Source organism: Pyrus communis, chromosome 9 (genome assembly GCF_963583255.1).
Source record: "Pyrus communis chromosome 9, drPyrComm1.1, whole genome shotgun sequence".
Lineage (NCBI taxonomy): Eukaryota > Viridiplantae > Streptophyta > Magnoliopsida > Rosales > Rosaceae > Pyrus > Pyrus communis.
In genome coordinates this window covers 26,802,344-26,827,570 of record NC_084811.1, presented here as the reverse complement: position 1 = coordinate 26,827,570, position 25,227 = coordinate 26,802,344, and the positions used below count along the sequence as shown (strand labels likewise).

At 36.4% G+C, this 25,227-nt stretch overlaps 5 protein-coding genes across 5 annotated transcripts; 3 read left to right on the top strand and 2 right to left on the bottom strand.

Moving 5' to 3' along the window:
• Nucleotides 1-1,076: 1,076 nt before the first annotated feature.
• LOC137745458 (superoxide dismutase [Cu-Zn] 2) lies at nucleotides 1,077-3,834 on the top strand. Its single transcript, XM_068485421.1, has 7 exons — nucleotides 1,077-1,256; nucleotides 1,371-1,475; nucleotides 1,674-1,769; nucleotides 1,867-1,898; nucleotides 2,182-2,257; nucleotides 3,424-3,477; nucleotides 3,624-3,834. Exons 1-7 carry the CDS (start codon nucleotides 1,118-1,120, stop codon nucleotides 3,650-3,652), a joined length of 531 nt encoding a protein of 176 aa, XP_068341522.1. The 5' UTR covers nucleotides 1,077-1,117; the 3' UTR covers nucleotides 3,653-3,834.
• An 811-nt stretch (nucleotides 3,835-4,645) lies between these two features.
• On the bottom strand, nucleotides 4,646-5,996 carry LOC137744612 (protein SLOW GREEN 1, chloroplastic-like). Its single transcript, XM_068484384.1, has 2 exons — nucleotides 5,992-5,996; nucleotides 4,646-5,255 (listed from the first exon to the last, which is right to left on the bottom strand). The coding sequence occupies exons 1-2, from the start codon at nucleotides 5,994-5,996 to the stop codon at nucleotides 4,646-4,648; spliced, it is 615 nt and encodes a 204-aa protein (XP_068340485.1).
• Nucleotides 5,997-6,057: 61 nt separating this feature from the next.
• Nucleotides 6,058-10,074, bottom strand: LOC137745055 (eukaryotic translation initiation factor NCBP). Its single transcript, XM_068484917.1, has 6 exons — nucleotides 9,785-10,074; nucleotides 9,276-9,371; nucleotides 9,081-9,185; nucleotides 8,841-8,918; nucleotides 6,530-6,649; nucleotides 6,058-6,438 (listed from the first exon to the last, which is right to left on the bottom strand). Exons 1-6 carry the CDS (start codon nucleotides 9,956-9,958, stop codon nucleotides 6,307-6,309), a joined length of 705 nt encoding a protein of 234 aa, XP_068341018.1. The 5' UTR covers nucleotides 9,959-10,074; the 3' UTR covers nucleotides 6,058-6,306.
• A 1,318-nt stretch (nucleotides 10,075-11,392) lies between these two features.
• LOC137746213 (5'-adenylylsulfate reductase-like 5) lies at nucleotides 11,393-16,333 on the top strand. Its single transcript, XM_068486290.1, has 4 exons — nucleotides 11,393-11,847; nucleotides 14,549-14,730; nucleotides 15,364-15,488; nucleotides 15,621-16,333. The coding sequence occupies exons 1-4, from the start codon at nucleotides 11,692-11,694 to the stop codon at nucleotides 16,046-16,048; spliced, it is 891 nt and encodes a 296-aa protein (XP_068342391.1). The 5' UTR covers nucleotides 11,393-11,691; the 3' UTR covers nucleotides 16,049-16,333.
• Nucleotides 16,334-17,450: 1,117 nt separating this feature from the next.
• Nucleotides 17,451-19,418, top strand: LOC137745428 (uncharacterized). The gene is made up of 2 exons (XM_068485392.1): nucleotides 17,451-18,560; nucleotides 19,055-19,418. Exons 1-2 carry the CDS (start codon nucleotides 17,811-17,813, stop codon nucleotides 19,166-19,168), a joined length of 864 nt encoding a protein of 287 aa, XP_068341493.1. The 5' UTR covers nucleotides 17,451-17,810; the 3' UTR covers nucleotides 19,169-19,418.
• The last annotated feature ends 5,809 nt before the right edge of the window (nucleotides 19,419-25,227 follow it).

Sequence of the window (25,227 nt, the reverse complement as noted above, 5' to 3'; positions counted from 1 at the left end):
TATATTTGTGTTAAGTTCTTAATTTATTTTGTGACAATACAATTTTCATGCCCTTGAAATATCGTTTAAATTGAAACTTGAAAGTAAGGCTATCTCCAACTGACTTGGTTAAAAGGTCATAGGGTTAAAAATAGTTTGAAATAATACGAAAATTGCCTCAAACCAAGGGTTAGGCCAAAGAGTTTGTGAGCCCCACTAGGCCAAACCCCCTAAATCAGGCAAACGAGCTGGCCATTTCCAGCAGCCAAACCTCCAGCCCAGCCCACTTACCCTCCAACGACTAATTGGTGTTAGAATGTCAAGCCTGGCTTTGTGGCAAGTGTAAAAATACCGTGCTTTCTTCGTTATTGTGCTTTCTTTATGCCAAAGGGTGTTTCAATGGACCATTTTCTAACTCAAGGCAAACTGCAATGGAAGATCAAAACAAGAGAGATGAAGGAGAAAGAAAAGTAATCTGGAGAGTTACTATTTTAATATAATAGTTTAATTTAATTAAATATAGGGAATTGTTATTCGCATTCCAAAATTTTCATTCCACACCCCAAACTTTCTATATTTAGAAAGAAAACTATTCTTGTGAGGAGTGTAGAATGAGATTTTTAGAATACCAATAGCACTTCCTTAACTATATTAATTTAATTAAAATAATAAATTATTGAGATAGATATGTTTAGCTTATGGGCTTGTGTTTTTTTTTGTTAAAAAGCTATATTTGGCTTATGACCTTTTGACCCATTCAATTGGAGATGGTATAAAATATGATCTGATATTATTCGTTAAAATATAATTTAGTGCAGAATTACAAGGCTAAAGATGCACATTCGATTCGAGAGGCCACCTTCGATTGGAGATGGATAAATACAAGGGAGTTTTAATAAAAAACTCACGGTACTGTTTACTTTAACGAAAAATTACATTTTTACACTAAAAATTCAATCATGGTATTATTCACTTTACCTTTTATTTTACCATTATCATTAAAATTCAAAGTTTTCAATTCATTTTACGTTAGTTTTCCATGAACTAATCCAAATTCCAATCCATGTGCTAGAGGATTCGACAAAAAAAAAAAAACCATGTGCTGGAGGGAAGCTGAAATGCCAGAAATGAAAATGACATGAGATATGAAAAGGCGGACAGCGGCAACAGCACAGAAAGCAGAGGAGGAAATCAAATGGCTAGTGTGAAAGCAGTGGCTCTTATCACCGGAGATTCCAACGTCCGAGGCTCCCTTCATTTCCTTCAGGATTCCAACGGTCTCTCTCTCTCTCTCTCTCTCTCTCTCTCTCTCTCTCTCATCTCTCTCGTCTCTCTCTCTCTCTCTCCCCCCTCCCTACTGTCTCACCCGAAATCAAATGAATGATGAACAGGGGGGCCTACACGCATACAGGGGAGGATTAGTGGCCTCTCTCCTGGCCTTCATGGTTTCCATATCCATGCTCTTGGTGATACCTCCAATGGTTGCAATTCCACTGGTATCTCTCTCTCTCTCTCTCTCTCTCTCTCTCTCTCAGTTTCTGCTTCAATTCTTCATCTTTTTATGTAATTTTTCATTGCATCTAGGACATGATTCTTGTTTCTTTAATGGGTTTTACTTGCTCCATACTCTTCATTTTTCTTGGTGGGTGGTTACGGGTTTAGACTTTTCAAAATTTTAATCTTTGATGTTTTAGGACCTCATTTTAATCCACTGAAGAAGGAGCATGGAGCTCCTTCGGATAAGGAGCGTCACGCTGGCGATTTGGGTAACGTTGTTGCAGGCCCAGATGGTATGAACAAAACAACTATGAAAAATTATTGCTTTTCTTTTCTGTGTGAAGTTAATTTAGTATTGTACTAAAATTTGCGCTCTCACTAACTCTGCAGGAGTTGCTGAGGTTTCTCTCCAGGACTGGCAGGTAACAATTCCTTCTCCTTTACTATTTACTAAATAGTCGTAACATTCTATGGACCTAAATATGAATATGAAGAAATATTTATGCCTAGATACTTCATTCTATGGATCTAAATTCATAGAAGAAGCGCTGTAAAGATCAATCCACGAGGTTTTTAAACATGTATGTGCATGTCATGGGCTTATCTACAATGCTAGCATGTTGTCAGCAGCTATGCGATTATTCATATGCCCTTGGATTGCTGCCTGTACCCCCTTCGTTATACTTTTCTAATCTATTTTTTTAGATTCCACTGAGCGGACCTGATTCCATTCTTGGGCGAGCAGTCGTAGTGCACGCTGATCCTGATGATCTTGGTAAAGGTAAGCATGTAAAATTTGGTCGGGAATTACATAGCTGCTACTTCAGCTCCTTTGTGTAGTTTGATATCTGCTTTGATTATTTGACACAAAAGCAATAAGTTTTCCTATTCCATGATTATTTCACCCAAAAGGAATTTTAGGCTTGTGGTCCTTGATTACAAATTTCTTGTCATCTCTCTCTTCTAACGGACGATCACTTTTGTAATTTTTTTTTTTAAACAAAGAGATGAAGTTTTAATCATACAAGAAACTGTGCATATTACTTGATCACTCAAGTTTTCGTTTCTGAATTTTCAGTATCAATTGGCACCAGCTACTGATTTTATGACTAGAAAGCAAATAACTACGCTGTGGGGATCAAATGTTTGTTTGTTGAACTATTTTGGGTACATCGGCTAGGCCGATATTTGTCTATAGAACTTTATGTCAAAGTATCAATCTTTATTAGATTATCTTGGTATCTAATTCTAAGTCACTTAGTTGTGAATCTGCAACGAATCTTCTTTTCATGGGAACTAAAACCTTGTGAGACTTCGTAATGATCCTCAAAATATTTCATTTTGAAGTCGTTAATCCTTTAGGGCTGTTGAGATACCGTAATACAAAATAGATGAATGTACTTTGTGTTTTTGCAAAGCATCTTCTTGTACTTATATCACAAGGACAACAAACTCATGATAATTAAGACTGAATAATGGTTATTCATGCTGTGAAATTTTTCTCACTTTTGTCCGGTTTGTACTAATCACTGAACACTCTAAGAAGCGCTGCACTTCTTACTTGAGAAATAGTTTCTCTTGCATACCTTTTGGAACTTGATTTTGACTTTAAGTCTTAACAGAAAAGTGGGTGAATTTACCTGTTTTGTAGCCCTTCACATTGCGGTTAAAGTCATATATGTTTTGTAACAAAAAGTACCACAGATGATTTTCCAGTTTGTGGCTCTGTGCTGTTATTGCTAGTATATGATGTTAGGAAATTATAAAGCACTAAACCAATTTGGCGTTTGCGTTTTCTGTCAACAATGTACTCTGCCATCTTCAGTTATTTCAAAATTCTGTTTGCTAGTGCAAATGTCAGTGCTGTGGATTGATCTTTGATTCATCTTCACATGAATGATATCATCGATATTTTGCCCTGATGTCTACATATCCCCGATTGAACAGGTGGACATGAACTTAGCAAGACTACCGGGAACGCAGGAGCAAGAGTTGGATGTGGTATGTTTTCACTTCTCTAGCTATTTGTTGTTGCTGGCAGATTGTTTATATCAAATTCAGTGCTAGGGTCCGGCGAACTGTTTTTTCGTCATTCCTCTATTTTCGCTCACACCCTTTCCTATATTTGTAATATTGATTTTCAACAGGTATCATTGGCCTTAAGTCATCTGTGTAAAAGAAGAATGGCTGCAGAACAGAAAGCAAATAACCTAGTAAATGTGGTTTAGTCCTTTCTTTTTCACTCCTTTGTGTTTAGCGTTCTTTATGCATGTTATGATAATATTCTATGGGTATATAAGATGAACTTGGGAGACGAGAAGTCTAATTTAGAGCCTTTTGATAACCATTTCGTTCTTAGCTTTTAGTTTCGATTTTCTTAGCTTCAACGAAAAACATATGGGAGAAGTAAAGGAGAAAGGATGGAGAAAGAATGGAGAAAGAAAGAGAGGAGGGAGTGAGAACGGAGAATGCATAAATGATGAGACAAAACTTGAAGGAAAAAAAAATCTCTCCTTCCTCCCTCCCAGTCTCACTTACATTCTTTCTCCCATGAAAAATGAAAACTACAAACAGAACGCTCGGTGTAAAATTGTTGGGGAGCAAATCTCGTCACTTAGACGATCAACTATTATCGTAAGCAATTCAATTAACATTATGTACAAATATTAGATGCCTAATTAATTAGTTTTTGAATATTACAAGCAAGCATCTGGTGGAACAATGCCACTAGTGTTTACATTTACATTGATACAATTATTGCAACTGCTGATGCTTATGTTCCTTCAATGTTTTGGTACAACACGTAACTGATTCTCACACCTCGTCCCTGCAGTACATTGCATAAAGATAAAAAGTGACTTTTCAGGCGAGGGATATTCTAATTAGTCTAATCTAAAACAACGTTGAAGGGGTTCAAGGGAATTGAAATTTGATGCAGAAAAAGGGCACACTACTCTTAGGGCCTGTTTGGGATTGAGGTGCTTAAAAAAAAAGCTACTATGAAAAAAAGCTATGAAAATTTTTGATGTTTGGTAAACTTTGAAAAACAGCTTTGTTTCAAAGTTGAGGGTGAAAAAAAGCCCAAAACCAAGAGATGACAAGAAGCTGCAATTTGCAGCTTTCAAAAGCTGCTTATTTTCACCCACACACGGGTGAACAGTGTCCAAGTTTAATGAAATATACCATAACCCAAAACTGCCCTCGGCTTTCCCTTCACCGACGCTCTCGCCTTTCCCTTCTCCAGAACTCTCTCGCATAACCCGAACCTCAGGCTCTCTCTCGTTCTCTCGTTCTCTCGTTCCATCATGAACTTCCACTCGGTATTGGACGGCTGCGCCTCGACCAAGCGCTGCAGGATCTTGAGCGCCTCGTCGTCCTCGCCGTTTTCGAGCTTCTGCTGCAGAAGCGATTTCAGGGCACCGATGGCTTCCGAATTCGAAACCAGGAAGTCGGACAATGGCGATGAGGATTGGTTGTTCTCGTTATCTGTGACCTGGGTCGGCGCTTCTTCGGTCAATGTCGGCGGAGGTTCGGCTATGGCGAGCAAAGTCGATGATTTGGTGGTGAACACGGCGGCGGTGACTCCGATGAGAATGGCGGTTTTGGCGTAATGTTTAAGAGTTTGAAGAATCGGGCTTGGGTTGTTGTGGGTGTTACCTGGGAAGAGGGGTCGGTGGTGGTGGGCGGCGGAGGAGGCTGTGACTTTGAGGGCAGGGACATTGTGGGAATTGTGGGAATGGGGAGGGTCAAAACGGAGAAGGGAAGGTTGGGTTGGTTTACTGGGAATGAGTTTGTATTGGATTGTATGATTATAAATTTGTATTGAGTTTTTTATAGTTCAAAATTTAGGTCTCGTTCTTTTTTTGTTTGATTATAAATTACACCGTCGATTTTACAACAATGTCTTCTATTTATTTAATTGTATGATTATCTGGCAAATTGATGATGGCGGACTCATTTCGGGGTTGCATGGAAGCCACATTTAGCACTGACTGAGACTACTTTCAAGTACATTAACAATATTGTACTAATGAATCCTAGCTATTCACTCTAAAATATTTCTATTAAAGTAGTTTGTCATACTAATTAATATTTAAGATAAAGTTTATAAATATTTTTCTTCTAAAAATAAAATATATTTAGTAATTCACTTTTATTTGTTAAGAAAATTAAATTAATAGCACATCTAGTAATATACCCTTTTTGGTCATTTCACACAGTCACAGCTGTTTTACAAAAAAGTTTACCAAACACTATGATACTGTTTTTTGTTTCCAAAAGCACTTTTACAAAAAAGTTTACCAAACACTTTGCTGGCTTTATTTCACAGCCGCTTATTCTCACAGCACAGCCGCTTATTCTCACAGCAGCTTTTTTTCAAAGCACAGCAATACCAAACCAGCCCTAACCTATTTGACTACACTCAAATGTGCGATAGATGTTTATTACCCGAGCGGGGCAGTTTTTGTTGCGTGGTTGGTCGATTAGAATGGGGTTTTTGACATTAAGCATTACAGCATCAAGGCATAAACATATAAATTGGGCGTGGATGGATTAAAGGAGACATGCACGATAGCAATGTTTGATAAAGCAAAAGCACATAACCAGTTGGGGAAATCAGTTATTTTGTTTGATAATCCATCAGTAAGTTAATTTAGTACAGATAAACTCTGTTACAGTTCAACCTAACGGACTGCCACCACTCGTCAAGTCTCCAGACTTTGCGCGTCTCCTGTTCTTCATGCAAGATTTTTACTGATTTTGGTCGTGCATCAGTCGCCTTCCCGAAAAGCTTTTCTGAAACTAGTGCTCTTATCTGGTGGCATCAATTTAGCCCCTCAACCATGTGTTTCTGTAAGATGAATTGTCACGCAGCGAAGCATCGTGTGGCTTGTATTCCATGAGATAGCTGTGTGGAAGCTTCAAGTTCCGCTTGATCGCATCTCTTAAAGCCATTACAGCCTGGTTAACAAAAGCCACGTCAAGAGATTACACTAAACACGCTGACAAAAAGACTAGTAACACAAGTAGCAAACTGCTATAAATTACAAACCTGATGATCAGAAGCATTCCGATTCCAGACACTCAATATATCCTCATTGAATCTGATGCTTAGTACTGCACCACATATGTTCTCTCCATAATCAAGCTGGTCACCCACTAAGGCAAGAACCTGCGCATATTATGTAAGGAGTAAGAAATAAGTTCTAGTTGATACTTCTCTCCTCTATCGAGGATATCCTACGTTTAAATACCCCCATTCCCCAGCCCAAGTATCTCAACTAGCTATAAAAAAAATACATTTAGACAAAGCAAAATTAAATTAGCAGTAAAACCCCATAAGAGATGCACACTCATATAAATGCATATGTCAAGCATGTTCAGGATTTGTAGATACTTCCGTAGGCTCCATTCCTATAGCATCTAGAGATTAATATAGGTAATTTAGAAAGATGCCAAAATACGCTCATTCAGGGTTCTGGGCAACAAACCCACCCCAAGAGTTACACCTCAACCTAAAGGCATCAACCCATCGTGATAAAAGTGAAAAATGCAATGATGCTGTTCTTACTGTCTGGGATCCTGCAGAACAGGATCCCACACCTGTAGCTGCCAGAATTTGCCTTCTTAGATCAGTAAAAAAACAATTGGAAGCAACCCAAATTGCAGCAAGAATTCATCACTCAACAAAATCAAAGAAACAAGGTACTTTTTTTTTTTTTTTTTTTTTGAGAAGAAACGATAACACTTTTATAAATAAAAACAAGAATTACAAAATAGTGGATAAGAAATCCACCATGTAGCAAAGCTAGCTAAGACCTCTCAAATAGATCTGATTACAAGTAACATAACCTCAACCAAAATCATTTTACGGCTGCTAACATATCCCACACTATATGAGAAAGAGAATAATCCTTACACTCATTCGAAACTGATGCCCAGAGGGCTGTCCAGTATCTTACTCTACCCCATAGTTCTGCTTCCCCCACTCCATTATAATCCTCAAAAACTCTTCTGTTATGCTCCAACCAAATGTAATATTAAGCAACACCTGAAGGATACTTCAATACCTTATAGAAAACATAAAAGCAGCTTCCAATTACTGCATGGCTACATTGATTCTAAAGCGGGTCTCGAAAAAGACAAAAAAATGCTTTACTTGTAAGAGTTGGACTAATATGCATTTGATTATCCTAAGTGAACTCCATTGTGGTAACTTGTCACTAAATTCCCATTTAATATTCCAGAACCAACAAGTGCAAATTAATGCCACACTTGTAAGGGTTGGACTAATATGCAGTTGAATGTCCTAAGTGAACACCATTGTGATAACTTGTCACTAAATTCCCATTTAATATTCCACAACCAACCAGTGCAAATTAATGCCACACTTCTAAGGGTTGGACTAATATGCAGTTGAATGTCCTAAGTGAACACCATTGTGGTAACTTCTCACTAAATTCCCATTTAATATTCCACAACCAACCAGTGCAAATTAATGCCATACTAGGTTTTGAGCAAAGATAATCAGCTTTAAGAAGATCATATGGTTTCCTTTTTGTGTACCACGTACAGATAACATCTATGGATTAGAAGTTAGTTGTGTATACCCAGGCGAACGCAAGCTTTAAATTTCAAATTTTTTAGGGTGCCACCAACTCTATGGGTTGGATGATACATTCTTCTAAGGTATCACTGACATCTAGGCGGTACGTCACCGAGATAAAGGCAAGTATCAGTATATGTTGAGTTGTCAACACTGAGGCATAAAATTTCCAAGCACATCAAAGAGGACCACAGCTTTGATGAATATTGACCAAAATCTTACTCCTGTGTGATTTGCAAAACAAGAGCTTAGTCTTGATCCTGTTGGGCTAAACATATATGGATATACAAAGTCTATATCAGTGCACTAATTATTCATATAACATTCCTAAAGCTTCATTTAAAATTTATATATTTCTATGACAACTACATTTCTGTAACTTTTTACTATATATTTTCATCAATACTTTGATAAATCACTACCAATGTATTCCCTAGTCCCTCTTTTTTCACCCCTATGGTAGGACTATGAAGGTAGGCTATTTGATAACCGAATACAATAATCTGATAACAATCATAATTACTGTTTATTATTGCCGCATAAATCTTCAGAAGGCATCATTAAGAAGAATTAGACGACTCTTCTGAATGTTCAGAGAATCTACCAATTTCCTACTGAAACCCAATGCTTCAGTAAGATAATTTTTTCAAAATCCAACATGGTAAAAATGAAATGGTATTATCAACTGATGGTATGAAAGTAGCCTGGCAATCGCGCAACACCACAACAAAGAGAAAATTCCAGTTTTTTTCCTTACCAGGTCCTCCCAAAAACGGCCCGAAACAGCCTTTTTGAATCGTATTATCCATTTACCACCATTGCAATTAGCAGAGTCCTGAAAAACAAAAAATTTCAGACATGTTGGTATTCTGTCATTCAAAAACTTAATATCTTTGAAGAAACAATAAGATACTTGCATTCTGTTGGAAGGAATAAGAAGCAAAATTAGCCAAGTGATTAGAAAGAGCAAATTGAAAGTCAGGTTTCAGATATTTACCTCCCAGAGCGGGCGGATTCCATCTTTGAAAAGATGCAAGTCTGTTGGACTAGGCAAAGAAGAAGGACGGGCTAGGTGGCAGTAACAGACCCAAAAATCTTCAACCTATATTATCCAAACAACAACAAGTCAATAAAACGAAAAGATTACACTTAATCACATTTCCTCCTGCTGATATTAAGGTAGATATTGTACCGTACTGAAGTCGACAATTTTCTTTATATTGTCTTCATATGGTGTCTGGCTCCGGATTCCTGGGGTGCGACGAGTGTACCAAAATACGAACTTGTGCTAATCATAAAAACATGACAAAAATAAGTTATACAAAAACACAAAGATTGCCAATTGAACCTGCATTTGAATCAGAGAATGGAAGAACAAGAATTTGGTATGCGAAAGACCCACAGTAGACAAACTGAATCGAACGAAACCCGGTATCGTTTTACAAAATTGATGAGAACAAAAGACGGAGATCAAAATAAATTGACTCCTAGATATACAATTCAACAGAAATCCAACTCCTTGGGCGAAAATTAGAATTTAAACAATTTAATCATAAATTCATAATAAAGTCAGCTAATCGAGCAGCAATTCACTACTGAAAGACCACAACTTTATCTAGATGAATGAATCTCTCTAGGTTAATCAATCTAAACCCTACACACATATATATATATATAGAGAGAGAGAGAGAGAGAGGGAACCTTGAGGGGATGGAGGCCAGCTTTGAGGTCGCGAGCATGGCGTTCACGAACTTCATCGGATTCCTTGGGATGATTATCGTGAGAGTCTACGACGAGTGCTTGCGCGTAACTGGTGACGTTGTTGTTGTTCTCATTGTTGTTGTTATTCGACTCCTTTTCTGCTATCAACTCCATCCTCCCCAAAATCCCTAATTCCCTCTCTCTGTCTCTGTCTCTATCTCCGTCTCTCTCTCTCTCTCCCCTCTCTCTGCAACGCACAGCAACAACAGACGACCACCGTATGAAATGAAAGTAGAAGAGAAACGCGGTTTATTCTTCTTCTTGTTTCGGGCTTTCTACGACATGGTCTTGGGCTCAATTTCAATTAGCCCGCAATTGGGTTTTGGGTTACACATTTTTTTTCTCTCTTTAAAAAAAAAATAACAAGACACGATTATCCATATTTTTCCAGAGCTAAAAAGCTCTCAGGAATTTCCAGCTTCACCGCAATTGGGTTTTAGGTTGACTTTATATACGCCCCATATCTCATCCTAGGTTTTCTCTTTTTTCTTTCTTTAATAAAAACTAATTAAATATATAGTGAAAACTTTGGCAAATTGTAAGTTAAAGGGTGTTTTAATCGTTAATTTAATTTTTTTAATTATTATTAATTTTTAATCTCAGTAATTTCGTTTAATAATATCATAACAAAATGTTAAATATGAACATGTATAATAAATTGAAATATATACATTTTATTTAACAAAATTTGATCATTCTTTTTTAGTACATCGATATTTTTACATTAAGGGAAGGTGAGTTCGGCTAAACCATATAATGGACAATCTAATTTGGTATTAAATTCGTTACCCACGAGATTCGAACTTAATACCTCTCACATGTACCAATTTCTTTTATTATGCCACCATTCCTCCTATGCCGACTTATCTCCAATGTCTTGTGTTTGTTTGTAGGAACATAGAAGGAGACCATGAAAAATGACACAATGGAGTTAAAACAACGTATGATGAGGCTGTTGAAAGCTTGAGATTAGGTAAAAACAATTATTCATTAAATACGTGGCACCACCAATTTTTAGTTAATCTATCCACTTCGAAAGTCTAGACTAGTATATAGTTTGGTGCAAGAAATGCCCCATAGGCGGAATCAAATATGATATGTATGAGCTTAAACTCTTGAGAAGAATTCTGGTGGAATGCTTTTAACGAGAGCCGAAAGATGAATGCTTATCGTATTTTCTTTATAAATAAATTTGTTTTCACAATTCAAAAATCGTAACTATTTTCTCACAAAAGAGCAACATTTTTGTTGCGCAAGATTCACCTTCCTTGAAATGCTTTTAACTATTTACAAGAAAAACCTCATAGACTATCCATATTCAAGAATAATACTTATGAGATATAGAAAAATCGAAATGTTATTAGCATTCTAAACATCTCATTTTAACCTTCTTATAAGTGTATTTTTATTTCTAAATATAAAAAATTAGATACGTAGAATAAGAGTTTTTGAATGCTAATAACAATATGCAGCAGATGATAGGCAATAGATCTCAAGATACTAAGTCTAATTGATTCTAATTTTAAAAAATATATTATCTGATTCGTCTGGTTTTAATTTGAGCACCATTTTTATTCACACACGAGGCCGCCGCCGAGTGGAGGAAGGAAGATAGGGCGAAGTGTCAACGCTGATGAAAAATTCTCACTCTTTTCTTTTGCTGCGTTGCAATTCTTCTTATCCCAGATTTTGTTTCTCGTAAAATTTCATACCCTTATTTTGGTTTTTCCATTTTTTCGATTTTGCCCTTTTCTCGCCTGTGTTCTCCTCTTCGTTTCCCTGTTCTCCTCTTCCTTCTTCTTCTCCTCCCATTCGTCGATTCGACTGGTTATCGTTGTTCACCGTCTATGGATAAATCTGTAATATTGTTGTATATCGCTGCCTTGGCAGCTTCGTTTCGATTAGTTTCTTCTTCTGCTCTCTGCCCTCACGAGTCCGATTTCTTCCGTTACAGCCTTCAATCTCAATGCCCCATCTCGATCTCCCCCCACCCACCCCTCAAGGTGTGTTTTACACTTCCGATTTCTTACATAACTGATTAATTATTCATTTATTTGTTAATTTAATGTTTCTTTTGTTGTTGACTCTGTTGATTATTGAAAATCTCTTACTTTTATGGGTTGGTGATGTCTGGATTCAATTTCTTTTAGGATATTGTTTCAATTTTTAGTCAAATTTGGTGATTTAGAATGCTGGGTATTTCGGTTTTCAAGGTTTTAAATGCAAAAGGATAGTTGCTGTGATGTGCATTAGAGTGATGAAAGAAAAGATGAAATTTTGAAAGAATTTGGATTTGTTAAGTCGCTGTATTTGTGATCAATGAGCTAAAGAAGGAAATTAAGATAGAAATTTGAGATAGCTTTGTTACTGAGATGTACAAATATGTATTGACCTCATGGTAAAATAATTCCGTCAAAGCACTTGGTCACCTGTTAGATAGGATTTCTGGCTAGTCACTCTGCGGGTGTGGTGATAGTAATGCGTTATCCACTGAAGAGCTTGCTACGAAGTAAAACTTTGTATGAGTAAGCTATTAGTTTTTGGGCTTACATAAAAGTTTTGCTGCCTCGGAAGAATCTTGTGAGGTAGTTTTGGGTAAATCATGTGTGCCTGTGCAGCTATGGTGCAAGCTGCTGCAGCTTCTTATTAATTTTGCAGACATACAATATGAACGTTGTGTATGTATATCTATTCAACCATACCCCCTTTCACCCCATTCTTCCATGATACTACATAGCTTTACGATTGGATGAGTAGGAGCGAGGCATATAGAAGCACTTGGTTGTTGCACTAGAAAAAGACTATTGCCTTGAATCTGGGAAGAGGGTTAAAGTATTGGCTTGTATTTGGGTAGGGTAACTAAACCTGCATGGTTAGAAACTACTCTTTGATCTCATATAGTCTTTATAATCGTCATTGGGAAAATTAATTTGACAAGAAATTCAACCTGAAACATGGACATCTTTTCTAGCCTCTTTAAGCTTGACAAACAAAAAAACTAGCTTTGTTGAGATGTGATCTGATGATTCTCTATGATGTTCTGTACTCGTTTACATGTAAACACGATCACTTCTTTTGTCCAATTTGAAAAATGGAAGAACTCTTTAGTCATTGCTAAGTTGTATATGGAAAGTAAAGCACTTGTTCTCTACTTTATTACTGTGTACTACTACGATGTTTTGTAGTAGAATTGATAGTTTGTTTAATCCGATTTGAATGATGGAAGAAACTCTTTACTCATTGTTAAGTTGTTACTGAAATTAAATGCACTTGTTATTTTTTTTTTCTATATTGTTTATTGTTAAATTATACACATACGTCCTTATGTCGAGAAAAAAAAATGGTGTTCTTACATAGTATGATGGAAGCGTATTTAAATATGACCGGAAAATGTAGTATTGTAATCTACTGCATTGACTTTAGCGATTTTGGCATACCTTGCACTGAAACTTCTTTCTAATTTAGCATTAAATGTAGCAGTTGTTTCATCCCCCCTCTACCTCCCGAACCTCAGCCACATTATATGTTAAACTACAACTAGTTTCATATAACTAAGGGACCCGTGTTTCAGATTCTATATTTCATTCAAAAAAATTAAAAATTTAAATTTATTGCTCACCCAAAAGAAAAAGCGAAGAAGAAAATTTGTTACTGTAGTCAGATGTAATGTTTGTACCATCTATATCAAACTTAATATGCTGATCTTTGTGATCTTAAATGCTTCTAAATTTGGTGAGAATGTGAGCATTAGAACATTAAATTTATCTTAAAGTCATGTAGTGATCTCTCTTGGTAACTATATGATTTTGCGGCACATAAGTTACTTGAGTACTGCATATTATTACAATGGTTTTAGTACATTTGGCATGCCTTTGTTGTCCTTTTATCGTAGCATCTTATTTTGAGAGGTTGTAAAGTAGTAGGTTGTGAAACACTGGTTGTTTACTGTTTATATTATTGTTGGAAAGTTTAGGAACGATGAAAGAGATTATGATATATAATATGTAAAAGTTGATTAGAGGTCGATACTCTTAAGGGAAAACTGCTGCTGGATGGTCTTGAAACAAGGTGTTAGGGATACAGAGTGCTGGTTCTGCTATAGTAAAGTAGTTTCGGGGGATCAAAATGGAGTATTGTGGTGGTGGTATGAAGAAATAAGCGCTGGTTATCTACACATGGTCATAGTAGCGCCTGAATATGGGAGAGACTAAATTCTAGGCACCAAAGCGAGAACTCCATGTTTATAGAAATTTTGTTGTTGTCTAAGGATGCATATCAAGTGCCATTGATCTTTAATGTGTTTTATGTATTAGAATGAAAAGCATAATCCCTTAAGAATTTGGCATGCATGTTCATTGTTTGATGTTTTACTTTTTGTGTCCGGGGGATGTAAACAAGTTTTGCTGCTTCTGTAAGTTGAATTTAGAGTTTGGATACAGTTTAGACTCTAGGGTTTAGGCCTTGGGGGAAAACAACGGGGACCCTGTTTGAACAGTAAATGATCCCGCTTTTCGATGTGATGGCGATCTGTTTTTCAATCTTTATCATATTTTGACCATAATATTATTTTATGAGTCATAATAATCAGTCGATGGTAGTATGGAATTGTTTTGAAAGGATACAACACTAGCATGACACTGTTGTTCTCTGAAAAAATGGAGATTTCTGAATGTTGTTACTTATTATTATTTTTTTTTTTAGCAGGTGGATGGAAACTTCCTAGACAGAGCTTTGGCATCGCAACAGAGGACTGATTATACTGCAGTGCTATTTTATGCTTCCTGGTGCCCACTTTCACGGACAATGTATCCTACATTTGAAAAGCTCAGCTTCATGTTCCCTCAAGTAGAGCATTTGGCCATTGAGCAATCTTCAGCCCTGCCGAGGTAAGCTTAACTTGGTGTACTTTGTCCTCTATCTATAGCCCAATACATTATCCTCATTCTGTTCTGGATTGTAATTTCTAATGTCTGTTATGTATGGCGGTAATGAAAAATCTCCGTAAGGGGAGGAAACTGACCAAGGTTTTCGTATTGGAGTTATAACATTATAGCTCCATGAGCAAAAGCCCCTGTCATGTTGAATCCTGTGTAAGATTCCTTCTTTTGCCTTTTGTATCTGTGGTAAGCTAAGGTATTGATGCCGTAGACCAAACATTGATTTCAGGAAAAGAAAATATGTGTGTAGCTATGTAAATTTATTGAGTATTTTGTTTGTTTCGTGTTAAAAAGGAAATCTGTGCAATTATAATGTTTTCCATACCTAATCTAAATGTCAATGTTGTACAGATTTGTTGTTGGTGTATTGTTCTAGTTAAAACTGCATTTTCCATGGCCTTGGAAGGCAATTTGTTCATTTTCTTACAATTATTACTATACCTGCCTTTTGGGATGTATAATATCCATGGCCTTGGAGAGATGTTTACTGTAAGATATTTATGGGATGCAAGAAAGTTATATTATTATCTGTTCTTTGAAAACACAGCTATGTTGTCATGCCCTTGATGCGTTGTATTGCAGTGTGTTCTCAAGATATGGAATACATAGCTTCCCTTCGATTTTACTAGTCAATCAGACATCAATGGTGCGTTATCATGGTCCAAAAAATCTCTCCTTGCTTGCACAGTTTTACCAGAAAACCACAGGTAAAATTCTCCTAAATTGAAGAATATTTATGCATGCGGGGTAGGTGGCCTACCTATCATATTCTGTTCCTTTTCATCTATTTGTTGCACTATTTCTTACCATATATGTCCTCGCTGTCCCGTTTCGTTCAGGACTTGAACCAGTTCAATATTTTGATGGCGATCATACTGTTAGCTTAAATATTCGTGAAAAATCTATAATCCGATCAATGAGTAACAGGTCACTAAGGGAGATATCAAGGAGGGAACCCTTTTTAGCTTTTGCTACATTGTTTCTCTGTTTGAGGGTGCTTCTGTATATATTCCCGAAGGTATTGACTCGCCTCCAAGCTTTCTGGGTCTTATACGTTCCTCATTTTAACTTGGGAATATTTGGGGAGACGAGTCAAATTATGGGGCGTATCCTCCACATGGTTGATGTTAGGAGGATTTGGACCAAGCTGAGATTATGCAAAACGAGGAACTTCCACGAGGGAGCAAAGAACGCCAGGGTTTGGGCTTCTTCCCTAACTTCTGTCTCCTTGGGCAAATCTTCATCTGCTCGATCGTCCACAAACTGAGTGTATAAATCTCCAACTAATGTGTATCATCCATCGTAAGCTGCTGTGATGCTTTTGGGGCAGGTAGTTATCTATGCCTTTCTCAAATATTTATACTGGTAGTGATGATAACTGGAGCTGTCCTCTGTCCTCCTTTGGGTTGAGTTTTTTCGGTGAAAGCAAACAAGCTATGTAAATTTGAGAATAGCTTTCTTTTTGTAAATTACTCGTCATCTGACGGGAAAGTGTATTAGGTTGTACAAGTGGAATGTAAGTATATTAATCTCTAGCTCGATTCATTGTTCATGGCCATAATCTTGCCTTCGCTAGTCATCGAAATCTTAACAGTTACGTATGTAATATCATGTTTGAGATAATAGCTGTGCATATTGAGTGCTTGTTGAGCAAGGAGCCCTGCAGCTTTTCATGCATTCTTAATTTGCCTACTGGAATCCACCACTTGGTTAAACATCGTGTTCCTTATCGAGCAAATTGCTAACACAAGCAACTCTGCTTCGCCATCTACCATCTCCGCCGCAACATTAGGTTCGCAGCTGTTAGCAGCTCGAGAATTCCCAGACATTGGCTACCACCAGATATTGCAGCGCTGTAACTGCAGTCGAACCCCTAATGAGAACTGGCGTCAAATTTATCCACCACCTCTAGCCAGGAAGAAGAAAGATTCTGAACAAAGTGGAACCAGGTAAAACTGGGTCGTTTTGCATTGATCCAGGGTTTTGTTTAAATAGAGAAGGACAGTAAGGAAAAGAAAAAAATGAACCAATTATAAAGATTCCAGACCATGGACAGGTGTACGTCCTCCCCTTGTCTCCTTGTTTTATTTTATTTTAACCTTTTCCTTTTGCAACATTGTCATCCAAAGCAAACTCGAACAAGCAACAGACACCCTAAAGGGTCTTTCAAATTCTTTTTAAATTTTGATTTGACTACACGCTTAAAACAAACATTGAGGTTTTATCGCGAAATTAATTCACAATATAGGAAGTCGTTTAATTTACTGATAAGTTTAAACAAAATTCTTCATCACATCAATATGAGATTTATTCTTAACACGTCTCTTTACATGTGACAAGTTTTCAAGCTTAATACGTAAACAACACAACGAACGAAGTGTAGGACGCATGGTTGTTTGATTTCACACGTAAAATAACCTTTTTTAATACTAAAAACAGCAAGGTTTCGTCCGTGGAGTGCGAATGAGACAAACAAAAGAATCTCCTCATTTAAAAACTTCACTTTCTTCACTCTGTCTATCCATCCATCCGTCCCTATACAACTTTTTCACACGGAGATGAAAAGAGAGAACCTTGAGAGCTACTTGTGAGCGCGAACATTAGTTAACCTCTAACCAAAGTCACACATTAGTAATCAAACTTTACATTTAAATAAAAGCCATTAACAAATGAAAAGAAATATAAACCAAACTCATCCGGTAAGGCAAAGCAATTCTCTCTTTGGTGGGTCCCTTTTTGGACCGCCATGCATCCTTCCCTTCGCCACTATTAGAAGAACGGATAAGCACTCATTCAAATCGTCTCAAGTATCTTGCTTGCTTATGGTGGATCAATCTTTCACTCCAAGAGAAACAAGACACACTCCATGCCCATGTCCAGAGAGAATTTCCCCAGAAAACTCCATGAAAGCCACCTTCGTTGATTCAATTATTATTCAACATCACTACTAGTACCCTTCTCCTCTCCTCTCCTCCTTTGATCATCTGAATTCATTGATTCCATAATATTTCATTTTTTGGTTTGGAAAGATGGATCTTGATGAGTGGGAGTACCTACCAGATGATGCGTTTCTTGATTTCCATGAAGACAGTGAAGAGAAGAGGATTTTCTCGAGCAAACGCTATTCTTCTTCTGATAATTCAAAAAGTGTTTTCAACATGAACTACTTCATAATCCCATCACCCAGTTCTAGGTCAAAAGTCATTCACGAGACACCACCACGACGACAACCGCCAACACCACCGCCACCACCGGCGTCGCCAGCTTGGATTAATTCAAGTCTTGTTCCCGTTCCAATTCAGCTGGAACTACCTCCAAGCTTTGACAATGCCTCATCACTTTCACAAGAAGAAGAAAAACAAGTCATCAAAGTCTCCCAAGTGGATCAAGACGCACAACTCTCCCAAGTTTACTTCAAGAAAATTTGGGAAAATGAATTTGCCGACATGAAAATATTGGACTCCCCAAAGTCTCCCACCTGCAGATCACCCAAGTTTATGCATCAACAAACTGATAAGTTTCAGTTTGATGACAATTTAGGTCAAGAAATCACCTCTCCAAGGAAGGAAGTTGTTGACAAAAACAGCTTGTTGGAGTCATCAGAAGAGATAAATAGCAACAACAACATCTGGAAGCTGAGTTTTACAGGAATCGGAGCAATTTGCTCTTTTGGTTTTGCTGCTGCTACCGTTTGTATTATCTTTTTCGGTGCCCACCAGAGGAACAAACAGTATCAGCACAACCAGAATCGCTTCCAGATCTACACTGATGACAACAAGGTCAGCAAATTTAATTAATCTTCTAGCTCCCATCTACTTAATTAGTCCAATTAATTACATAAGTGCTGTTTTAGTTTCTTCATTATTTTTCTTATTTTTTCCCCGTTCTTTGCAAACTTATTTTAAAAATTAGTACTCATCCAAAATACTTATTACAAATTGTTTTGATCAAATATGACTAGTTTTTCAAATACGCGATAACATGTCTAGTAACATGAGTAATGTAATTAATATAAACAAGACAACGAATGATTATAAATTATTGAACTATCTAGTGGGATGCGTATTATTAGTGACCGTTTAACAATTGTCATGTATAACATTTCGTTTTCATGCATGCATGCCACATGATGTTACAGTCACACAATAATTTTTTTCATGTGGCATCAAGGTGCATTGTTGTAGGTGTATTTGCCCCATTTTGGGATTGTCAATTGTACTAGAGCCGAACCAATATTCTAATCTCACTTTTGTTAATTTCTGGATCGATGCAGAGGATTAAACATGCTGTTCAAGATGCAACCAAATTGAATGAAGCATTTTCAACAGTTAGAGTATCCCTCCCTAGAGCTCATGTCACATATGGTGGTTACTATAATGGTCTATGAACAGCCGCCTCCCACTCGATGAAATGGAAGTTAATTTACAATACTGCCTGGGTTTGCTTTTGCAATGTACTCGTAGAAGAGATATGTATTTTTCTTTTAAGCGTATAAGTCAATAACTGTGCATTGCATGGGATGCTTGTATAGATTCTGAATCCTTTGTTTGTATAGTAGATTTCCTACTTTGTATTAGTTTGGCCAATTGGCCACATATTATTTGTATCTGTCGAAGATCTATAATAATTCACTTTTCTCATTTCTCTTCCGCTACCTTGAACCTCCTTGCACTACAAGAAAAGTGAGCAACAGCTACCAAGATTACGTATAAAACAATAAAAAATATTCTCGATTCTAGACTGAGCAAGGTTTCTAGCAAGCCAAAAATAGTTGAATCAGTTAGCTGCTACCCAACTTTAATTTAAATATATATATATATATATATATATATATATATATGCAATTGTTAACTATTACCATTATTTTCCAAGTTTATTTTACAATGCGATTCTTTAAATTATTCAAAATTACGGGAAGTAGAATTCAAATTTAGGTGTAAGACACACATTTCTAATCAACTAGCATATAACAGCCTGCATCTGGATGATTTTGTTCAGTTAAATCTTAATTTTTGACAAACTAATCTTTCTTTCTCTATGCTCAATTGCTGCTGGAAATACTTGATCTAAACAATTTATTAGAAGCAGCTAAGTGCTTGCCCCTTTCAGATTTCTCATATGCAACAACTTGATTGGTAGATATTTTAATAGGCCATGAGGGAGACTTATGGAACACCATACACATTCTAACAAATGAGATTACTGAGTCATGACCCACATCGTCAGAATTTGGTTGATTAATTTGTCAAAAATGTGATGACCTGTGCTTCATTACAAAATTCATGACGTGATGTTTATAGGCTACCTTCAATTATGATCGAGAAATAATTCACAAACGCGAATTGGTTTTGGTTGGAGTGACCCTCAAGGCCTCTCCATCAGAATGGACTTTTATGACACACTATGTTAAATAATTTGGTCACTTAAGAACTTTGGTTAATTTTATTGAATACGACCTTCATGAAAGACACTTCTTCAAGGCTTTAACAACCCTCGTGGCTGGTGCTGGGAGTTCAACCACGTGTACAGAAAAAGGATACGGTTCATATGTTTGTATCAAAATCACAATTCAAGTAAAACCTCCCTAATGAAAATTATAAACGTCTATTTTTAAATGCCATGTAACTTATATAATTTAATTCTAGCCTTTGGAGCTTCTTTAGTAAGGTTAAATGTCACATCCCGGCCCGGGCTCCCACCACAACCTGGGCCCGCTCCATCATCGTAACACGATATTGTCCGTTTTGGGCCCCGACCCTGCCCTCACGATTTTGTTTTTGGGAACTCACACGAGAACTTCCTAGTGGGTCACCTATCATGGGAATGCTCTCGTGCGCTACTCGCTTAACTTCGAAGTTCCCATGGAATCTGAAGCCAATGAGCTCCCAAAAGGCATCGTGCTAGATAGGGATGAGAATATACATATAAGGATCACTACCTTGGGCGATGTGGGATGACACAATCCACCCCCCTTAGGGGCCCGACATCCTCGTCGGCACACCACAGCCAGGGTTTGGCTTTGATACCAAATTGTCACATCTCGGCCTGGGCCCCCACCACAACCCGGGCCTGCTCCACCACCGCATAGCACGATATTGTCCGCTTTGGGCCCCGACCACGCTCTCACGGTTTTATTTCTGGGAACTCACACGAGAACTTCCCAGTGGGTCACTCATCATAGGAATGCTCTTGTGCGCTACTTGCTTAACTTCGGAGTTCCTATGGAATCCGAAGCCAGTGAGTTCCCAAAAGACCTCGTGCTAGGTAGGGATGAAAATATACATATAAGGATCACTCCCCTGGGGCGATGTGGGATGACACATTAAAACTTCACTTAGTCATGACCTCACTATGAGCTACAATGTGAGGTAATAATTTCAACATCTCATTATCAATTATCTGCAGTGAATAATCTGAGAAAGACTTTTTTATTTTAAGAAGAAGATTACAATACTTCACTCCTTTAAAAAATGACATTACAAATTCATATCACAAAGAACTCGACCCTAAAGGGTCCTTGCAAACTACATTTAAAATATTACAAAAGCATTACCAATAGCAAAGCAATGCGTAGACATCAAGCACTCACCCAAGCTCATTGCGAACTGCAAGATTACATAGATAAATAAAACCGTTAAACCTTGTGTTTCACGAAGATTATGTGAGAAGAAAAATCTCAAATCATATATTAGAACATGGAGTACAATGTTCATGTGTCTAGTTCTATCACCTAATCACCACCATGATCCCAAAGATACCAAAATATATCCCAAATAGACTTGTTCATGAAATTTTGGTAGTTTTTGTATTGATGCAAAATTTAAGAGAACTTGGTGAACTTTTATGGAGATTATATTACTGTTGACCTTAAAAATTACAACGCTAATGTGGTGCGCATGCTGAGTTACTAGGAGCTAACTACATCTTTCAGTGGCTTGAATGCTGATGCGGGCATGCCAATTCAATGCCGAGCTCGATTGGGCGAATAATATGAATATGGTGATGTAGTGAAATGCATTGCTAACTTCTTAATTGAGCAACTTCGATTGATGAAGGAACACTATCGGTCTTAAGTTTTAAAACCTGAAGACACAGTTATGCCCTAAAACTTGAAGACAACCTTCAATAAAGCTAGCAAGCATATCATGAGTCTATTCTTTGTTGAACAGCCCTCCTCGATTTTATCCTCATCTCCAAACTCATAATATCTATAAGATAATTATTATGATAATCAGTAATATCTATTAAAATTCTATGAACTCATTAATTTATTCAAGGGCCTCAATTGTACGGAATAGATGGTGTAATATTGGGTCCATATAATTATCAAATCATATTTATTGTTATTTAGGAAGTCATAAAGCGTTTATTAATTTGGGTGGTGAAAGCTCTGTGAACTATAATGGAGATTTTATTTAGCCGATCGAGCATGTTCAATGTTTATGATGGAAAGCAATGTTATGTGTTGCTCACTTGCATATATTATATGCATGTAATCCTGAGGAAGTCGTGTGTGATAGTACATGGCAGTGGTGATAGAGCTTAATTGAGTTTAACTTCGTTGTGTTTAACGCACAAGTTAATTTAATTTCAAATTTTTTCTTTCACATGTTAATTCAATTTCAATTTTTTCTTTGGCCTACCAAGGTAATATCGCTTACGCACTGGTTTTAATAAATATCTTACCTCTCAAAATGCCTCACTTTCTATTGAGTAATAATGCATTAATTAATAGAATGAGGTATTATGTTGTAGTAGGCTTGGCAAATGAATCGTGTTCTTATTTGTTTTCGTGTCATATCCGTTATCTTAAAGTGTTATTGACAGGTAACATGATGATGATTCGATTTGTTAACGAGTGTGTCATTCCGTATCGAATTAACAGGCCATGCAAGTGTAGTTCCATTTCTAAATGATAAAACCGTAGCCCAAATTAACACACTGTCCAACCCAAACAAAGAGGTTCCATCCATTTACTTACTCTTAGTCTTATTCTTCTTTGTAAGCACTCTAAAGTGATGAATATAGGTAGCTAGTAAGTTTCAAGTATGTGTCGTACGTTAAGAGGAGATGCATTGGAGGTGGCAATATATAGTGATAACATATTAGACTTTCCACTAAGCACTTTAGGTGCTATCTCAACCTACCCACCTTTTGCATGTTCTGTTAACCAGTGGCTAGCAAATATTGTTTATCCCAAGTTTACTCAGTTTAGTTCATGCATCAAGACGCGATGAAATCACCTGTCAACCTACCATCCATAAGAAAGCCCACTTCATTCTTTTCTTTTCAAACAACAATGATCATTAGTAATTGAGTGTTAGTTGGAGCACGCAAGTGCATATACACCAGTCGATACACCGCATCAGCCCCCAAAAGAAGGCCACCAACACAAGCCGATCTATAAAGATTCAGCCCCGAACAGCAGGATGAATCCCCAACAAGTGTCGAAGGAAAGACAAAACCTTGCAAAAACACAAGGGGTACTAAAAGCCTAGCAACGGAGGGCTAGGGGAGAAAGCTCTCCATGATGCCGGGGGATTGATCAAACTACTTTTCTATAATTTTAATTAATACTGACTAATTTCAAATTACACAAATTGTTATTATAATTAATTTACTAATTAAATCCAATATATAACAAATTCCTATATTTTTGCAAAAGAAGATATTGTTAATTTACTTCCCATTAGTTCAATATGTTTCGAAATAAAAAATAAATAAATTTTCTATAATAACAAAAAAAAAAAAAGTTGAATTGTGCGGTTAAAAAAGATGATGATATTTTTAACAAAAAACAAACGATGATATTTTAAACGTGCCAATTTATTCCAAATGATATTACATACATAATATATATATATATATATATATATATATATATATCATGCCCATATATATTAAAAATAGCTTACCAATAATTTGGTGCGTACATTATTGGCACGTTATGTAATCCAATTGTGTACAAATTGGTATTTTGACATGTTATTTATTTATTGTTTAGATACGTACCAAGCTATTGATACGTTTATATTATCATAATTTTGGTATATGTAAAAAGCTAAGGGCAAATTATGTGTAACCTTAAAACCTATTGGTACATTTCAAGCCAACATGGGTACATTTCAATTTGGCATGGGTGCATTTCATTTAGTAAGCGTACATTTTAATTTAGTATAGGTACGTTTCAATTTGAGATTAAACATGTCAATGTTTATTTTCAAAGAAGGATGACACATTTCAATTCAATCATACTTGAATTTCTAAAGATGAAAATAAAGAATGAGAAATAACCAGTAACCGCAATAGTTACAATAATGATAAAAAAAAAATTACAAATAATTTTTGTATAAAACAAAGTTACAAACAATTAGATATATTAAAATTTCTTAACTAATGATGGAAAAAGTTACAAACAATTTTTGTATAAAACAAAGTTACAAATAATAGATATATTGAAATTCTAAAGACGAAAGTAAAGAATGAGAAATAACTATTAACTACAATAGTTACAATAATGAAGAAAAAAATTGTAAACAATTTTTGTATAAAACAAAGTTACTTATATATATATATATATTCAAATTTCTTAAATAATTTTGATATATTTTGAGTATTAAATTAATCTCAACCCTCACTAGATATAATTGAATCGTTAAATTGAGGAAGAGATGAAATCTATAAAAATAGCATTAAATTCATTAATATTATAGAGTGCATTTTTGATATAGAAATGAATTTAATTAAAATGAATTTGAAAAACACTTAAATTAAAAATATACCTGGACTTTTCAAAAAAAATTTATTCAAAAAAATGAATATACCTGAACTATAGGGTTTAATAAAAAGTGAAAGCACTTTAATCTATAAGTTGGAAAGTTACAAGTATATAATTTAGAAAAGTCTAAATGAGGCATCTAATTCTAATTTTCTCAATAAATTAAAGTATCTAAATATATGTATTGAAATACATGTACTGAAAAGTATATACCGAAGTATGTGTACCAAAATTTGTATGTACTGAAATATATAGATTAAAATTTATGGACTGGAGCATGTGCACCAAAATATATGTACGAAGTATGTGGACTAGAATATATGTACCGAAGCATGTGTAAGGGAATATATGTACCGAAGCATGTGTATACGGAAATATATGTACCCAAATATATGTACTGGAGTGTGACATCCCACATCGCCCAGGGGAATGATCCTTAAATGTATATTCCCATCCCTACCTAGCACGAGGCATTTTGGGAGCTCACTGGCTTCGGGTTCCATGGGAACTCTGAAGTTAAGCGAGTAGCGTGCGAGAGCACTCCCATGATGGGTGACCCATTGGGAAGTTCTCGTGTGAGTTCCCAGAAACAAAACCGTGAGGGCGTGGTCGGAGCCCAAAGCGGACAATATCATGCTACGGTGGTGGAGTGGGCCCGGGAAGTGATC

Coding starts and splice junctions, on each gene's coding strand:
- LOC137745458 (XM_068485421.1), top strand. CDS start 1,118: ATGAGATATGAAAAGGCGGACAGCGGCAACAGCACAGAAAGCAGAGGA. Junction 1,899..2,181: donor TTTCTCTCCAGGACTGGCAG/GTAACAATTCCT, acceptor CTATTTTTTTAG/ATTCCACTGAGCGGACCTGA. Junction 2,258..3,423: donor TCCTGATGATCTTGGTAAAG/GTAAGCATGTAA, acceptor CCGATTGAACAG/GTGGACATGAACTTAGCAAG.
- LOC137745428 (XM_068485392.1), top strand. CDS start 17,811: ATGGATCTTGATGAGTGGGAGTACCTACCAGATGATGCGTTTCTTGAT. Junction 18,561..19,054: donor TCTACACTGATGACAACAAG/GTCAGCAAATTT, acceptor GGATCGATGCAG/AGGATTAAACATGCTGTTCA.
- LOC137745055 (XM_068484917.1), bottom strand. CDS start 9,958: ATGGAGTTGATAGCAGAAAAGGAGTCGAATAACAACAACAATGAGAAC. Junction 8,919..9,080: donor GAATCCGCCCGCTCTGGGAG/GTAAATATCTGA, acceptor TTTGTTTTTCAG/GACTCTGCTAATTGCAATGG. Junction 6,650..8,840: donor GCCGTTTTTGGGAGGACCTG/GTAAGGAAAAAA, acceptor TAATATGCGCAG/GTTCTTGCCTTAGTGGGTGA.
- LOC137746213 (XM_068486290.1), top strand. CDS start 11,692: ATGGATAAATCTGTAATATTGTTGTATATCGCTGCCTTGGCAGCTTCG. Junction 11,848..14,548: donor CCCCCCACCCACCCCTCAAG/GTGTGTTTTACA, acceptor TTTTTTTAGCAG/GTGGATGGAAACTTCCTAGA. Junction 14,731..15,363: donor CAATCTTCAGCCCTGCCGAG/GTAAGCTTAACT, acceptor GTTGTATTGCAG/TGTGTTCTCAAGATATGGAA.